Genomic DNA, 20000 nt, shown 5'->3' with positions numbered 1-20000 from the left:
TAATGTACACAAAAAGAATTGGTGGGAAATTCCAAAAGAAAACTTTGTGACAATGTCATTCTTAATTGAATAAAAATTATATACCAAATAATATTGAAATATGGTAAAAACGCTTTAAAAATAAGCGCACACGCGTATGTTTGACTGACTTTGAGGTGCTGAGTTCGATTCTGATTTTATTTTTTGTTTATATTTGACGACAAAAAATGTGTTTGTTATAAATCTCAAACGAAGGAAATAGCTGATGACCCTCCAAACATTCCGACCAAAAGGGCTCCCTTCAATGTTTCATAACTGTTACTCACCGGGGAATGCTCCATTACTGCCTTGACTATTCGTGAGATGCTGGAATCAAGTAGTTGTATCACATTGCTATGTGTTCATCTGGTATGACACTCGTTTTCGGATCGGATGGTCGAGCTTCATTCAGTGCAAAGTTTAGTCCTGGGAAAAATCTCTTTACTCACATTCTCTAACGCAGACACGTGCGATAACCTCTTTCCCTGGACAAGCATATTTAGTTCTTCACATTATCAACAAAATCATAAAGTAAGCCTTGTCTAATATCACATTCACTATCCACATGTCTCAAAATTAATATTAAAACAATAGGTCTATCAGTACTAACGACGCTTTATTTGACATTTTTTATACCTAATATTATTATAGGGGTGATAGGAAGCAGTCTATTATCTGCTTGTCTCTTTTAAAAAAATAATAATTGAACTTTATATAGGGCAATATCCACTAAATGTGCTCAAAGCGCTTTACAAGGGGTCTCTGGTCAACATCAACATTTAACATGTAGGACGGGACATGCCGCCGGTTGGCGATATTACAATTTTTCGGACAAAGACAACGCTGTTAACGGTCATGTACTCATTTTACACGTGAGTACGGTGAGAGAATGTGAGTAAAGAGCCTTTTCCAAGGACTCAACTATGCGCCGAGCGCGAGGCTCGAACCCAGGACCTTCCGATCAGAAAGCGAGTGTCATACCACTATACCACATAGCCGCACATACATACAAACATATATACATACATACATACATACATACATACATACATACATACATACATACATACATACAAACATACATGCATGCATGCATACATACATACATACATACATACATACAACATACATACATACATACATACATACAACATACATACATACATACATACATACATACATACATACATACATACATACATACATACATACATACATACATACATACATACATACATACATACATACATACATACATACATACATACATACATACATACATACATACATACATACATACATACATACATACATAATACATACATACAATACATACATACATACATACATACATACATACATACATACATACATACATACATACATACATACATACATACATACATACATACATACATACATACATACATACATACATACATACATACATACATACATACATACATACATACATACATACATACATACATACATACATACATACATAACATACATACATACATACATACATACATACATACATACATACATACATACATACATACATACATACATACATACATACATACATACATACATACATACATACATACATACATACATACATACATACATACATACATACATACATACATACATACATACATACATACATACATGTCTCTATTATTAGCTTCTTAGGTTGTGATTAAACACGGGCTTGTGGAACTGGAAACGGCTCTCTCATTCCTCTGGGCATTGATATTAAAATATTGTATTATAGTTTACCATGATAAAGATTAGTTGCGATTGCACAATTGGTTTATTGTTATTATTATTGTTATTATTATTTTATTTTATTATAATTATTATTATTATTTTATTATTATTATTATTATTATTATTATTATTATTATTATTATTATTATTAATATTAATATTACTATAATTATTATTATTTGTTTTATTGTTTTATTATCAGCATTATATATATAACAGTGTATATATATATATTATATGATGATATATATAGTGTATATATATATATATATTATATATATATTATATATATTGTATATATATATATATATATATATTATATATATATATATTATATATTATATATATATATATAATTTTTTAATATTTTTTTTAATTTTTTTTCTTCCTTTCTTGGTTCTTCTGTTTTGATGTGATTTGTAAAAGAAGTGTTGTATTTCACTTGTTAGGACCCTTTGCTTGTATCTTTGACTTCTAAGCGATTTCAATCTAAGTACACCGAGGGGTGCTCTTGGTGCCCTATCCGCACCATTTACCTTTGCCTTATTTATCCTCAGGTGCCTTTGAGAAAAGTATACTTTTAGACTACCTTATACATTTTCTGTTCTTTCAATGCGTCACAAACGCCGTAAAATTCTTAAAAACACAGAAACCAACCCTTGACATGGAATAATTGAAGTACGCAAGCTTGTTTCGCTCTAGACTATATCAGTACGGAAAATTACTTAAATGTTTGTGATATTCTAAAAGATTCAATTATTTGTCTTTGGGAATTAATTCTGTAATTCTACCAAACAATACGTTAAACTAATATGTCTGTAACTTCTAGGCAATGTTCGCAAAATCCCATTCTTCTAGAACTTTAATCAACGATAGAAATGTGTTAAATAAGTGGTGGGCTATTTATTATGTTGGAATTTCCCCGAAGATAAAGATCACCCAGACCAAAGCATTTTGGAGCACCTAGTATTACTAAAAGTCAATAACTTTATTATCCAAAACAGAATTACCATGATATAATCCCTATCTTCTTACTTGTCAACGAATGGGATATAAGCGTGGTCCCCATTTACAAATACAATACTAGATATTATTGCTGCGGCGCTTCTGTTATTTTTACAATTATTATAATAATAATAATAATAATAATAATAATAATAATAATAATTATTATTATTATTGTTGTTATTATTATTATTATTATTATTATTATTATTATTATTATTATTATTATTATTATTATTATTAGTATTATTATTGTTATTATTATTATTACTATTATTGTAAGTATTGGTGGTATTACAATGTTGTATTTTTATGATTATTTATGGTATCATTTTATGCTTTGGTTTCATGTACCTTTTTTTCTCACTTTCATGTCTGTTGTCATCAAATTGTATGGATTATTGATTAAAATAAAAGTTATTTTTGTTTGTCTTATTTTGACTATGGAACTGATACTTATCATAGCAGACCTGCCTACTTGAAATAGGAAAATGTAATAAGTAGTTTTCAGGGTAAATAACATCGTAGACATTTTAACTACCCTTAAAAACCACCAGTTTGTCCTTATAATGCGTGGGGAAAAATATTAACTCTATGTGATAGCTCTGGCACCAGAACTTCGTTTTCAAGAAATGACATTTAATTAAAAAACCTTTATTATATCCAGCCCGGGATTTAGCCGTAGTACTACGGGAATTTTCGTGGTAGTGAGGAGGTCTGTTGTGATGGGTATCAATAATTTTTTATTTTTTAAAAATTTTTTTAAATGAGAAAAACTGATTGGAAATGTAAAAGTGATGGTAATAGTGGTAGTGATAATGGTAATGGTGGTGGTGGTGACGGTGATGATTGGGGTGTAAGGATGATGGTAATATTATTATTGTTATTATTGATATTCTTGTTGTTGTTGTTTTTGTTCTTCTTCTTCTTCTTCTTCTTCTTCTTCTTCTTCTTCTTCTTCTTCTTCTTCTTCTTCTTCTTCTTCTTCTTCTTCTTCTTCTTCTTCTTCTTCTTCTTCTTCTTCTTCTTCTTTTTTTTATTATTATTATTATTATTATTATTATTATTATTATTATTATTATTATTATTATTATTATTATTATTATTATTTATTATTATTATTATTATTATTATTATTATTATTATTATTATTATTATTATCATTATTAGTATTATTATTATTATTATTATTATTATTATTATTATTATTATTATTATTATTATTATTATTATTATTGAACGTATTGATGTTATTACGATTGTTGTATTTTTGTGTGGTGTATCAGTTTATTTTTTGGTTCCATTTACCTTTCTTTTCTTTTTTTTTTTTTTGTTGTTTTTTTTCCACTTCATGTATGTTGGCATCAAATTGTTGATTTATTGGCGAAAGCCTAAGATTGAATAAACTTTGAAACTTTGAAACTTTGAAACCTCTTCGCGTCACACCAGGCAATTCGCCACTTTAGAGGTCAATAGAAGAGGTTAAAATCACAATAAAATCTGCGTCCCGAGAGTTTTCTTCTTCCTTGACTATTAACACGTATGGTTGCATTTGGTTTAAACTTATGAATATTTTGTAGACGATTTTCTTGCATTCCTCTGCAAAATTATAGGCAATGCACTTGAAATGTCTTGGGTAAGCACTTCTTACTATGCTTTTATGGACAGCACGTGCCTGCTCTAACCGTATTCAGGTGTAAAATGATTACCTCGCCGTAAACATGACTGTCTCTGTCGGAAAAAAAGTTTCGTATTGCTGTTGAGGGACCCGTTGTAAAGCGCTATGTGCATGTTTAGTGGATATATAAAGGCTCAATTTATTATTGTGTTAATAGAAACACTCACAAACCAAGGATAAAATTTCTTCTTATAACAACTTTAGAACAGTGCCATAATTGCGTGTAGTTATAAGATCTGCAAGTAAATCTAGCCCTAAGAACTTTCAAATTATTTAATTCATTCCATTGGTGTGCAAATCATATTCACAATTTAGATGAAACATGTATAGACAGTCTTGTGTAAAGTGCTATTAACAAGAGCTGAAATCTGGGTGTTTTGGTGCTTTGACTAAGATTGAACCAGAAGACATTAGTAGGGGAATTAGGCTAAAACCGTGCAAATTCGGGGTGAAAGCATCAAAATTTGCATATAGGTTGCTAAGACCCATAGAAAAAACATCTGATATAGAACCACTCTGGCAATCAATCAAAACGTATCGGTTTAAGGCCTTAGATTTTACCTATTACAGCTATATTAAACAAGGGAAATAACTGCGTAAAAATATATAGTTTCTTCATATTCATTGTATTAGGGAAAATTAGGCTAAACCCGTGCACATTGCGGATGAAATCCTGAAAATTGGCATACAGGTAGCTAAGACCCGTATAAATAGCACCTGATATAGAACCACTCTGGCAATTTATCATAAGAGTGCGTTTTTAGCACTTTTATTTTTTCCTATATAGCATTACTTATCCGAGGAAATAACCACGATAATACAATGTGCGTTCTAAAACTTTAAATACATTGGTAACCATTTACTGATGATTATTTCGTGTTGTAACTAGTAGATATGAGAGGGAGAGGGGGAAAGGGACTGAGTGGGAGAGACGGAGAGAGAGAGAGAGAGAGAGAGAGAGATAGAGAGAGAGAGAGATGGAGGGAGGGAGAGAGAGAGAGAGAGAGAGAGAGAGAGAGAGAGAGAGAGAGAGAGAGAAGAAGAAGAAGAGAGAGAATTTTACTCATTACTGTACTGACCTAAGACCCCCGCATCTACACAAGTCCGTGCACGGCAAACCGGACCTTAAACACTTGCATCGTGTTCCGATACATTCTCTCTTACATGAACACTTGATGAGTTTTTGGGACACTTTTGACAATTCTGGAAATAAGCTCCACAGTGGTTCGTGTCGATCGTACATTTGTTGCTGGGTTCTCTTCTATAAAATATATTATAATGCTGGCAAAAGCTCGACTTCTTTCAAGAACTGTGACATCATCATTATCATCAGCAGTGACAAAGCTTGTTTTTTAAGTATCGTGCATGACAAATTTTATGGGAGTGTGCCTCCTGGGCGACTGAATCTCCTCCGGCAATAAATAACAACCTATCAGAATCTTTGATAGATAACGCTATTTCACGAATATTTCCTTCCATGTCTGTGGTCATTGCAGAATGAAGTACTCCCGATTCCATGTTTTTAGAGAAAAAGCACGTTTGTTTTTTACAGCCAATCTCTAATTTTGAACGTTGTCTCATTATTCTCGTGGGTGGCGAAACAAATCTCATTCGGTGACTCCTCCCAGTCAAATAACGAAGTTTGGAATCATGTAGGGCATTTCTTTTAGATTTCTTTAATTTTATCACCTAATTTTGTTGGCATTAAATTTTACACGACAATACTTATGCCGGCCACTTATCATTTTGTTTTAAGCTTTCAATAATCTCATTTCTTTCTGATGAATTTGAAAAAATAGATCATTCCAACTTGTTTTCATCACAAACCAAAGAATTGAATTGTGTTAAATCTTCAAAATGAGTTTCATAGCCTTGCCCTTTGTCATACCTCCTCGACTTAGAGGGACATTCTAAACGGTCTGGGTTATCTTGTTGGTATATCAAACACTTGTCCCAGTATATGGGAGCAGTTCTTTTTACCATCGTATGTGTATCTGAAATCATGCAAACGCATTCCTTTATTAGGAATATGCAATATTCTTTTATATATATATCTTTCTCTCTCTCTCTCTCTATCTCTCTCTCTCTCTCTCTCTCTCTCTCTCTCTCTCTCTCTTTCGTTCTTTCTGTTAAAGACCCATCATCAGCAGGAGGCAAAATGTGTGCAGTCCCTTACATAGGGAAACAACAGTACAAATAGAACATTCTCCCATTGTCCCCATGAGGTAAAAACGTAAAGTAAATTACTTGCCACAATACAGCATCATAGTGGGTGATGATGATGATGATGATGATGATGATGATGATGATGATGATGATGATGATGATGATGATGATGATGATGATGATGATCAAGATGATAATTATAGCGTTCTCATATAATTTAAGTGGTATACGGACTCTTTACTCTCATCAAGTTTGACCGAAATAAGTTTTAACTCACGTAGCAGTATTTTTGGAAAGAAAAGAAAACAGGAGAGGGGAGAAGGAGCACTGTCCTTTGTCAAGACCGGTTATCGGCATTTATTGAGCTGAGTTCTGCTAGTCTGTTTTGACTACCCCTCTGCTCGTCTGCCCGTCCGTTTTAGAGAAACTGCTTATGCTTATTAAAGCAGATGCAGAAAAATCTCATATTATAGGATCTTGCTCGCTAGACGTTCTTTAAAACAAGTGAAATTGAATAATATTTCGGATTAAATCATTTGTATGGTTCGTGAATCGAAAGTAAAATGAAAGGAAAGCATCCGCTTCGACGCTAAAAATAGTCACCAATGGGAATCCAAAGGATGACGTAAAACAACCTTGGGTCGGCTTGCCTCGAATGTTTACACAATAACAATGAAAGAAATTGTTGTCGTCCATTTCAAAATTTTCTAATCTTAAAAACCTTGTATCTCAACTATTACTGATCTCACAGAGTGGTTCTATATCATAAATTATAGGATTTTTCATATTCTACAACATATGTAATTTTCATGCTTTCAACCTGATTTGCACAATTCAAGGGTTTTTTGGACCTAGACGTCTAATTCCCCTTACTACATCGACAAGAGTTGAAAGCAAGCCGTGCACTTTACAAATTAGTATTATACACGTAAACCTGTTTGTTGAATTTGATACTCATAAAGGACATGCGCCAAAGCCGTTCTTTGCTTTATAATGTGTCTTTATATCAAAAATCATTGTGTCATTTTTAAACAATATTTTTTGTAATTGACTTTTTGACTTCCGTTCTTCTTATAGTTAAATATTTTTTTCAGGACTCCTTCCGTAGCGCTATCAAGTTTCGAGATGTTAGGTTCAAATACCCAACTCGGTCAGAGGTTCCGGTACTGCAAGGACTTACTTTCAGTGTTGAGCCAGGACAAACGGTTGCCTTGGTTGGAAGCAGTGGTTGTGGAAAAAGTACAAGTATAGCACTATTAGAACGTTTCTATGATTTGGACGCTGGGTTTGTGGTAAGTGCAAATATTGGAGTTGTGGAAATATGTTAAATGCAAATTGTGCATTTTTGGTAGGTGCAAACTATCGATTTGGTGAGAGAGCAAACGATGCTCTTTGTAATAAGCTCATATCATGGTTTTGTGGCCCTATAGGGCAAACTATGGATTTAGAGTGACAACAATTATTTTGTGGTAAGTGCATAAATTTAACATTCTAATTAACAGATGTGACGCATCGCTCTAAATAGATGATTAAGGTGCTAAAAAATGAATTTATAGCCAGAAACATCACACTGGTAAAGTTTTAATGTGTTTTTTGAGGATAATAACTATAGTGTTTTAGGGTGTTGAGCCGCCCTACCAAGAATTTATATTTGGATCAGTTTAACTTTAATTTGACTTTTTGGTACTTGGTTCATCCCGAAATAATATCGTCTTTAGACGATGGGTCACAAATCTATTGCGACCTATCTCTTTAAAAATAGCCCGGGGGTATTGGAATGCAAATACTTAGGGCCTCTTCTTTTATAACTTAAATCTCATTTTATGAATCTAATAAGGTTATCATAAAATCAATTTCGACTCAGTTATATGTTATCCATCATGAAAACGATCTCAATTGTGAACATGAAAAATAACTCTAAAACTCCATGATAATGTCATATCATGGTAGTATAAGGACATTGGTGGTACAATGACATTTAAATAGTCATTCTATGTGAGGGCAGCAGCAACGTCTAATGGTGCTCACATTACCATGTTAGACGATCTATCCAGGATGCAAATTCCGTACCGAAATCGTGAACAGTCGCAAACCCACCCGGAAGCTTCGTCACAACGCACCGTTCAACTAGATGCTCTGCGGTTTCGGGCTCAAGACCACAACGGATACATGTTGAACAGGTGGCAAGTCCCCACTGATGAAGTAAGCGTGCTGTTCAGCAGGTTCTGGATCGAATCCGATTGGCTACCATCTAATGTCTCCTGTTGCTGGTGGAATAGCCTGGCAACTTCTCCCCCAATTTCGAGGAGTCGATGTCATCCGCCTCTTCGAGGGATTTAATTCGTCCAAACCGAATTCCATCTCGTATATGCAGCTCTGTCCGAAGTCAGGGAAGCTACAAACAAGTGTTGCTGGGACTTATTTCGGCTCGAAACAGGGGTACCGTCCATTATGCGCTTAAGCGGGTATTCCCATTCCCTCTCTTTTTGATCTTACGAAGCCAGTTGTTTATAATCGTCTCTCGCCGGATAACGTGAGGCTGGATTGCTGCCATTATCGGGCACCTGCCAGCTTCCTCAGAAGACAGTTGCGATTCTCTATCTTCCGGGCAACTCCTTCGAGATGTACCCGTTGGTAAGACTGCGGTCAAACGTAGCCCCCCCCCCCCCCCCCCCCCCCCCATTTCGGAGTCGGCCCATACGAGAAAAGCTGGTCCCGACGAAGACGTTCAGTTAGGATTTGAGTCTGGTGACGACCTCATTGATTACTCTCTCGAGACAGGTCCACACTTTACTTTGAGTAACGAGCGACCAGTCGTCATTGTATCCCAGCCTCAGAGAGGAAATGTTCGGCATGTCGCTAACATTAAACAACATTTGCGCCAGAACCGATCCCTGAGGGACCCCATTCTTCAGTTTCCTAACTTTACACGTAATGTCTCCCAGGGCGATGTGGAATTGCCTTTCCCCTAGGATTGAAGAGAACAACTTCAAGGTCTTTTAGCACCACCTAATGATCTTTGTAAGTTTGAGCACCCTTCGCACCAGACCGTATTGTACGCTGCCGATATGTTTATAAATACAGCACCCGTTTGCTGTTTCCTTTCAAACCTCCGTGGTACGTCTCTCTTCCCTGAACGCCGCCTGCTCGGATGGCGGGATAGCGGGTAGGACCGGCCCCCAACAATTCAATAGAACATGCTCCAAACTTTTGTAGCACAGACGTGATATGGGCCTGTAACTGCCAGCCTCCTTCGCGGTTTCCCTTACTTCGGGATGGCAACTATCTGATAACAACTTTGTCTACCTTCCATATTTGTGGAAACTTTTCTTTTGCACGGACGTCATACACTGCCAGTTAGACCCATTCCTCGGGGTCCAGATTCGTCAGCACATCGGGATATATACCATCTATCTCTGCTACTTTGCCGTTCTTTACATCACGAATGGCTGCACCCACTTCTCGGGGACTGAACGGGGATGTACAATCCAACTCCTCCACAGGTGGCGAGTCCAAAATCGTACGGTGTGCCTTGCGGGCGCTCGAAAGACTGATTCGGGACCCGTTTTCTACGACTCTTTATATTCTTGGCAATTGTGTCTGCCTCCCACTCCGGTATAGCCGCGAAATTCCAGTCAGGATCCAATATCTTTATCAGTCGCCAAGCGTGGCGGCTTGAGTGTGTAAAGTCGAGGCTTTCAACGGTCTCCTGCCACCGTTATTGCTTCTTTCCTTCTGTCAGAGACTGAAGTAGTTTATCGGCTACGCCCTGGTACTGGTTCTGTTGGTACTCCTTGTACAGCTTCGCCATTGGCGAATCTGTTTCCTGGACATAATCATTGAAGAACATAGTAGTGTGGAGCCCGGGATGACGGAGGCCATTCGGGCACCGGGTTGGATCTCCATTAGCCACATAATATCAGGGCGCCCGCTTATAGGCCCGACATCCGGGATGATCTAGTGGCGGTCGACCGGAATTACTTATTTGCCTCAATTCCCCCACCAACGACAAGCGATCCATGACGGAGTATGCTATGGCAGATACTATTTGCGGTGTTACTAAAGCAGGGATTATGGGAGCATAAAGCATCTCTAATATTATATTGGTGTTCACTATTTAAATATATACATTTTCTTCCATTTTGCCAGAATGTTGACAACCATGAAATTCGAGACCTGAACATAAAATGGCTCCGAAGCAAAATTGGTCTTGTATCCCAAGAACCTGTATTGTTTGACCGTTCGATTGCGGATAATATAGCATATGGAGACAATTCAAGGGAGGTAAAAATGGATGAAATCATCAAAGCTGCAAGGAATGCAAATGTTCACAACTTTATTGAAGCTTTGCCAAATGTAAGATTTTAGTATTCCTCTGAAGGTGGGTTTATCATTTTAAATATACTGCAAATAGTCAGATCTTTAATAATTGGCGCGTGTTTTTCTTCTTCTTCTAAGCTGTCCCTCAATGCACAGCTTTAAAAATTTGTATGAACCTCTGAATAAGTTTTTCGTAATGAAGAAGAATTTTTTTCATGAATTTTAAAACAATAATAAAGGCTTTCGCTTATTACGGCTATATTAAAATCGATAACAGGTAGGGATCAGAACTCAAAGAAGATGTAAATTATCAAAATTATGAATTTTCTGCTTATCCATTTTGAAGGAATTCGTTATAATGGAATGTTCGGTCAATTGAAACTAAAACGATATACATACAGTATTTGAATATGACGGAACGAAGGGCAATTTATAACTACCAGACATCTACATTTTATAACTATCAATACACCTTACTGGTGAAAACATTTCAAATAAATAGATAAAATGAGGATGATGATGATGATGATGATGATGATGATGATGATGATGATGATGATGATGATGATGATGATGATGATGATGATGATAATAATAATAACAACAATAATATCAATAATAATAATAACAATAACAATAACAATAATGATAATAATAATAATAATAATAATAATAATAATAATAATAATAATAATAATAATAAGAAGAAGAAGAAGAAGAAGAAGAAGAAGAAGAAGAAGAAGAAGAAGAATAACAATAATAATAATAATAATAATAATAATAATAATAATAATAATAATAATAATAATAATAATAATAATAATAATACTAACAATAATAATAATGATGATGATAATAATAATAATAATAATAATAATAATAATAATAATAATAATAATAATAATAATAATAATAATAATAATAATAATAATGATGATGATAATAATAATAATAATAATAATAATAATAATAATAATAATAATAATAATAATAATAATAATAATAATAATAATAATAATAATAATATAGAAATAAAGACTTAAAAGCCCAGTACACTCATTAAAAGGGAAAGATTGCTGATACTGGGACGTGGCCGCTGGTAAAAGGTCATCGCACGGGCCACAAGCCTCATCAATAGAGGTATATTTGGCATGTGTGTGTAAAAATAATAGAATAAGAAAAAAAGAATAATACTAATAATACTAATTAGTAAATAAATAAATAAATAAATAAATAAATAAATAAATAAATGGATAAATAAAAAATAATAAAACAAATAAATAAATGAAACGATATATTATATAGATATATTAAAAAAATATATTTAAAAATTTGCCATTTAGAGTTAAGAATGGGATTTCCTCCCTGTAATATGAATGATTAATCGGTACCCTATGTGGGGAAGTTAGAGTGTACATAATAAGGCAACGGCCAGGGCTAGAAAGTCAAAAAGAGAATATATTAACAAGTATTATTAATGTTAAATGAATAGATAAATATATAAGTAATAATAATAATAATAATAATAATAATAATAATAATAATAATAATAATAATAATAGTAATAATAATAATAATAATAATAATAATAATAATAATAATGATAATGATAATAACAGTAATAGTAACAATTATAATTATATTAATAATAATAACAATGATAGTGTTAATATATAATAATAATAATAATAATAATAATAATAATAATAATAATAATAATAATAATAATAATAATGATAATGATAATAATAATAATAATAGTAATAATAATAATAATAATAATAATAATAATAATAATAATAATAATAATAATAATAATAATAATAATAATAATAATAATAATAGATCTAGGCCTATCATCGATGTCTGATTAATACATTTAAGAAACAGAAATACATGGTTTAGATTTTGAGACAATTTTCCAACTGTGGTTTAGTTGCACACGTATATGTTATATATATAGCTTACTGATGAGTCGTATGTTGGAATATTTGGGGGTAAATAATGTATAAATACACTACAAATATGTGTGGTGTCCTGGCATAACCCGTCGGATCTCAGAAAAATCAAATCACAGATATTAATACACATTCGAATAAAAACACCCTTTCTGGAAAAAAATATTGATATTGAGGGAAAGAAGTGGGGAAAGGAGGGGGGGGGTCCAAAAATTTATAACGAAGAAAATCGCCTTTAAAGACAAGACATGCAGATTTACTATAGATTGTTTTTTAAAAAAGTGACATTATCATCACAACAGCAGTTGCACAGCCCAATCATACCCATAAATAAAAAATAAAGCCCTTCTGTAACACATACCAAAGAATTCGATTTTATCACTCACCCTCACCACCACCCCGCCTATTACTATTACTTATCGATATCGCGTTAGCCGCTTTGTTTGTACCTATGCTCAGTCGTTATACTGACAGCTTATATTCATGCACACTTCCATACCAAAGACGAACAATGACAAAAGAATGATATTAATAAGTTCTGGTTTGGTACAAGTTTCGGTTCTCAGCGCTGAATTGAGGCAGATTTTAGGTCAATTATGAAGGTATTTTGGTTCGATAGAGCTCTAAAAAATTATGTTTTCTAATATCTTCAAATTGTAAAATCCTTTCGTGTGATAGATAATGAAAACGAAGAGGTGAAAAACGAAAATCATGCAGATAACGATATTTCACCTTTATTCTCAAAATCAGTTCGTGCGACACCCGACGGGTTTTTCCAAATTAGCACACATATTTTACATAGCTAGCTGACACAATCAATCACAAAAATTAAATTCAAATTTTTGCTTACACATCTCCGCCTTTTATGATATAATATTACTTTGATAAATGGCCTTATTCCCTGCATCAAAAACCAAGAACTTCAACAGGAGATCAATTTTCAACCTCTTTACCATAATTCACAATCCATTAACTTGAATACAAGTCCTATGAAATCATTGAGCTAAGTAGATTTTGGGCTAGACAAATTCTAGTAATGCACGAATAAATTCCATCAGTATAAAAAAACCTAGTCAAATACGAAACTTCTTGCATTAGCTTACTCTCTTACATTTTGCAAAAAGATAATGATAATTATAAGTGAAAAGGGTTTACATAAAGAAGATTTTAGTCTGTATGATACCAAGCAATTGACATATTGATTGTTTATGTTGTTATAATGTTTAACAATAAATAATCAGCTTGTTGAATACAATTTTTCCTCAGGGATATGACACGAACGTTGGGGAGAAAGGAACACAACTCAGTGGAGGTCAGAAACAGAGAATTGCCATTGCACGGGCATTGCTCAGAGACCCCAAAATTCTACTACTTGATGAGGCGACGTCAGCGCTGGACACGGAGAGTGAAAAGGTCATCCTTATCACCAACATCATCATAATCTTCATTATCATCATCAGCAACACAACCATCATTGTCATGATCATCATTATCATTAGCGTAATATTAATCTGTTTTTCCAAAATCACCTATCTACTCCACCTCCACCTCCTCCTCCTCTTCCTCCTCCTTACTACTACTACTACTACTACTACTACTACTACTACTACTACTACTACTACTAGTACTACTACTACTACTACTACTACTACTACTACTACTACTACTACTACTACTACTAACAAAAATAATAATAATAATAATAATAATAATAATAATAATAATAATAATAATAATAATAATAATAATAATAATAATAGCAATAATAATAAAAAATAATAATAATAATAGTTTTATTACTACTGCTACTACTACTACTACTACTACTACTACTACTACTACTACTACTACTACTCTACTACTACTACTACTACTACTACTACTACTACTACTACTACTACTAATACTACTTATAGCATTGTTTATAATTATGATAAAATAACAACAACGATAATAATGATAAGAAGAAGAAGAAGAAGAAGAAGAAGAAGAAGAAGAAGAAGAAGAAGAAGAAGAAGAAGATGAAGAATGAGGATGATGATGACGATGATGATGATGATGATGATGATGATGATGATGATGATGATGATGATAATAATAATAACAATAATAACAATAATAATGATTACTTACTTATCTGTGGCGTGCGCTTGTATGCACGTTGCATACATCAGAAAAAAGGCAAAAAGAGGAGGAGGATCTATCTATGCTAACTTTACCAGTTCCAGTCCATCTTGTCTCAAAGACACCTAGTATTTTTAGGTTGTATTTCTTCATTTCTGGAATTACATTTTCACCTTTCCCTAATTGATTGAGTGTGCTTACATCCCATGTGGCTATCAGAGGTATTTCTCTTTTTCGTAATCTAAATGAGGTTTCATCTTCATTGTGTCCAGGGCAAGTAACATCCTTTAATGACAATGGTTTCCGTTGCCTTCTGTCATAGTTAGTAATATAATCGTCGTTTTCATTAACATGAAGTTGGACATTAATCGCAGTAGACGGTGGACTACGTTTTCAGGACGATGACCATAAATAGATTTGATTTGTCTTCGTTTCCCACCTCGGGATGACCTTTTGTTTTGATTCAAATGGGATGACATTGGGTTATGACACTTAGACACAAATTAAAATATGGCTATTAAGCATCATAAAGTGAAAAATAGATATTGTTTAAAATGGTGCTATTGTAAAATACCATGGTCATAACTTACCCCATTGTTTCTCAATGCGCCTTATTGCTCCCGATAAAATCGAGCATTGTTCTTCCCAATGCGACCAAATGCGCCCGCTCATGGTGGGTTTTTTTTTAGCCAGTATCCAAGATGGAGAGGAATAGTGAATGTGAACGTAGCAGTTTACATTTTCTAAAAACTGGTATTGCAAGCTGCACGATGATTTTTTGAAGTGAGACGAATTTTTTTCATTCAAATCTAACTGAAACTTGAAAGATGGCATTTTATTTTTCAAAATTCTTTCATCTTTGAAAGTGCTTTAGATTAAACAGCAGCCCATAAAGTTGATTCATATGGCAAGAGTTCACAACTATATATGATTTTTTTAAAGGAAAAATTCAATTTAAAGTTTTAAAAACATTCAAAATTGGTATTTTTATATATCTTTTGACTTTACATTTGTTTTTCCAATGTTGTACTTGTCACAAACATGCGTGTCATATTATATCTAATTAATGGAAATTCATTTCTTTATTTGATAATAACATATTAATCGGTGTTTCAATAATTGTTCCGACAAAGTAAATATTTTTTGTGAAATACAGTCAGTATTTCATAAGAGACAATTAAAAATACTGATCCCTATGAAAAAAAAACAGGGTCCAACGCCTGAGTACAAAAAATAAAAGAACAGCTTAGGAGACTATTTGGTCACATCTTACGTCGAGAAGATAACATCCCAGCCCAAACTGCAATGACAGAATATTTCCTTCATGGCAACAAATATGTAGGGAGACCACCAACATCAATAGTAACTACCCTGAACCAGGATCTCTCTACATATCAGAAATTGCTGGATTCAGATGAGGCCGAATTATTCCCCGAAGAACTAAGAAATACTGCCGTGCCCTCCATACTACAGTCACAAGATCTTGACAGCCTCAAAACTCTGGCCCAGGACCGTGACCAATGGAAACAATGAACAACATGGATGGAGAGAGCAGCTATACTTATCGACTATGATTGAATCACACAATTCTCAGCAAGCATCAGTCGGACTGCGAAGCTTACTACTACTACTATTTACATAAAAAGCAGCTATACTTATCGACCATGACTGAATCACACAATTCTCAGCAAGCATCAGTCGGACTGCGAAGCTTACTACTACTACTATTTACATAAGAGTTATTTCCCTTGGCTTGGTTGTTCAATGTTAAAAAGGAACAATTTCCTTGAGAGGCAATGGGTTAAAAGCTTTTTGATCATTCCGCCTAGTCTAAATGAGTTAAATGCAAAAAAAAAATATAGACACAAATGCTCATTGTTATTATGAACCACATGTGTAAAAAGCCAAAAGGGAAGTAAATAAAATCCAGCGAAATTATTTAAAATTGTGAGAGCACAAAACAACATAGCTGCCAGTTGGCGCGTAACACAGTAAAAAAAAAAAAAATTATTAAAAAAAATAATAAAAAAATAAAAATAAAAATAATAATAATAACAATAATAATAATAATAATAATAATAATAATAATAATAATAATAATAATAATAATAATAATAATAATAATAATAATAATAATAATAATAATAATAATAATAATAGCAGTTGTAGTTGTAGTAGTAGTAGTAGTAGTAGTAGTAGTAGTAGTAGTAGTAGTAGTAGTAGTAGTAGTAGTAGTAGTAGTAGTAGTAGTAGTAGTAGTAGTAGTAGTAGTAGTGGTAGTAGTAGTAGTAGTAGTAGTAGTAGTAGTAGTAGTAGTAGTAGTAGTAGTAGTAGTAGTAGTAGTAGCAATAATAATAATAATAATAATAATAATAATAATAATAATAATAATTATAATAATAATAATAATAACAATAATAATAATGATAAAAATAATAATAATAATAATAATAATAATAATAATAATAATAATAATAATAATAATAATAATAATAATAATAATAATAATAATAATAATAATAATAATAATAATAATAATAATAATAATAATAATAATATCTTGGCCCAATCGGAATTCTTTCTTTTACGAAAACTCAAATAATACTTGAAAGGAAATCATTGGTTGTTTGTTTGTTTGTTTGTTTTTAAGGTTTACATTGCAATACTTAGAGGTTATATCAGCGCCAGTAAAAAGGATAACAATGGGATAGTCAAATTTACAATTAAAGCACCCAAGAAAAAGTAAGATGGAGCGGAACTGGGAACAAATAGGGATCAGATGTGGATTCTAAGTGCATGTCATCAATGTCCTTAGTCTGAGATCACCTATAAGTTTCATCCGGACACAAGCACAAGATCCAACATAGAGTAATAGACTCAAATGCTTACATTATTCATGCAAAATAACAAATAAAATAATACATAACACAGAGATGATTTACAAAGAAAATTATATCATCTTCCAAACAATAACAATGCATTTGACTGTTTCCCTCCTAGCCAAGGACTCCAGTATGGGCCATGACAAAACCAAGTAATCGCATTCCAAGAGAAAGACAAAAAGCAAATTGGAAAACAGCTATAACGGGATAGAAGTCACAGTAAGTGCCACCCTATCCACTATGGGAGGCCAGGAACCCCACCCAGGAAGGAAATCATTACACAGACGACGAGGATGCTAAAGAAAATGTGCGAAGTTTGTCAAAGGAAAGCAATCTTTATGTTTCGCCGATGTCTTGCAACAACGGGTGTACCGTTGGCGCATCCGTGTTGACAGAGACGTCAAATATGCGGGAAAATGAAGGTATCATTGTACAAGTGAAAGCCTAAGCTTTCATTTGAAATTTAATTTTTATTTACAGAATCGTTGGTTTAGAAATTATGAAAAAGGAGCCATGATTTTCAGTCAACCAATGATGTTGATAATGCTGAGTGCGATATATATATATATATATATATATATATATATATATATATATATATATATATATATATATATATATCAATGCTTGAATTAATTACTTCCTCGTTGTAAAAAACAGCAAAGAAATTCAACTTCTTTTAACAAAACACTTCGATTTCATTTTTCTCAGATTGTACAAGAAGCTTTGGACAACGCCAGATCTGGTCGTACCTGTATCACCATCGCTCATCGATTGTCTACCATACAAGACGCCGACAAAATAGTAGTGATTCATCAAGGGGAAGTTGTAGAGCAAGGAACTCATGATGAACTTATGATGTTGAAGAGTTACTATTATCGTCTTCAAACTGTTCAGACTGTGTCTCCCTAAATCATTTAACGTTTCCATTTACAGACTGAACGAATAATATAGACTAGACGTTTTAGAATAAATCCATATTATTATTAAGCCAATTAAAAAGCCAACTTAATTATCATATCGAATAAGAAAAGCAATATTTCTGCGCTATGCTTTAAATGTATCTAAAATGTATTTCACTGAACTTCCATAATCATGAAAACTTATAGAGATCTATCTTTATCTATATCAATAAACGAAATATCAAGTCTGTCTGTCTGCCTGTGTGTGTATATATGTTTCGACTATAGGAAAAACCAGACGACTATCTGCTTTTAAATTAGCCAGTTCGTTAACATTTTTATCCTTCTGATGCAGGACACCCAGATTTTTGTGATTTAGACCATTTTACAAGTGACCGTATAAAATGTTAAATCAATTTTATTCGATCCCTACGAGTTACCACGTCATGATAAACAGGAAGAGATGCGTTGAAATTTAACACTGATTACAAACGTTAGATTCAAGAACTCTACTCACTCTGTCCACCTTCTTCTCCTACAATACATTGAAGGAACGAAGTCGGCTTCACTCAGCTCTTTGGTATTGATTTTAGACCTGTGTTGAGTTAGTGAGTCACTTAAATGTTGATGTTATGTATTTAGGTAAACTTCTCACGACGTCCGTCAGCCAAATTAAACACACAAAATTGTGTGCAACCTTTTAGGTAAAATGCTCATGACTTCCGCCAGCCAGAAATAACGTACCAACACACAGAACTATGTTTAACCTTAACCTTGTTGTCTGATTGATATAATTTAGTAATAACTAATCACTAAAAAAAAGGCTGTTTAAAAATAATAACAAAGAGCTGAGTCTCGTCAACTTGGTTGCTTCTATTGATGCTATGCGCTTAGTTAAAGTACTCACAAAATAATCACATCTGGATATAACACACCAACACACACAACTATGTGTAACCTTAAATATTCATGGATATAATTTAGTGACAACTACTTATAAAATGACTGACTAAAAACGATAACAATGAGCTGAATGACATCAATTTAGTTCCTTCTCTAAAGGAGATATAACCGTTTAAAGTCACATATAATATAGAGTTTTGTGTGTTGGTAGGATTCATCTAGCGGGCATATGTGGTATTTACCGAAACGTATAAAATTAATACGG

General features: G+C 33.1%; 1 protein-coding gene across 3 annotated transcripts in view; it reads left to right on the top strand.

Annotated features, from left to right (window-relative positions):
• Nucleotides 1-19080, top strand: part of LOC144965528 (ATP-dependent translocase ABCB1-like) — a 73972-nt gene extending 54892 nt beyond the window's left edge. For all 3 annotated transcript variants that reach the window (XM_078900942.1, XM_078900939.1, XM_078900940.1), the window contains exons 25-28: nucleotides 7741-7938; nucleotides 10796-11002; nucleotides 14191-14337; nucleotides 18642-19080. In XM_078900942.1, coding sequence (XP_078757068.1) covers nucleotides 7741-7938; nucleotides 10796-11002; nucleotides 14191-14337; nucleotides 18642-18842 — 753 coding nt within the window. In that variant the 3' untranslated portion in view covers nucleotides 18843-19080. The remainder of the gene's footprint in view (nucleotides 1-7740; nucleotides 7939-10795; nucleotides 11003-14190; nucleotides 14338-18641) is intronic.
• Nucleotides 19081-20000: the final 920 nt, after the last annotated feature.

This window comes from Berghia stephanieae, chromosome 2, assembly GCF_034508935.2.
Source record: "Berghia stephanieae isolate SIO BIC M18660-M18661 chromosome 2, UCSD_Bste_1.3, whole genome shotgun sequence".
Classification (NCBI taxonomy): Eukaryota; Metazoa; Mollusca; class Gastropoda; order Nudibranchia; family Aeolidiidae; genus Berghia; species Berghia stephanieae.
Note: the sequence above shows the minus strand (reverse complement) of the source record. Positions and strands in the feature narration are given on the sequence as shown.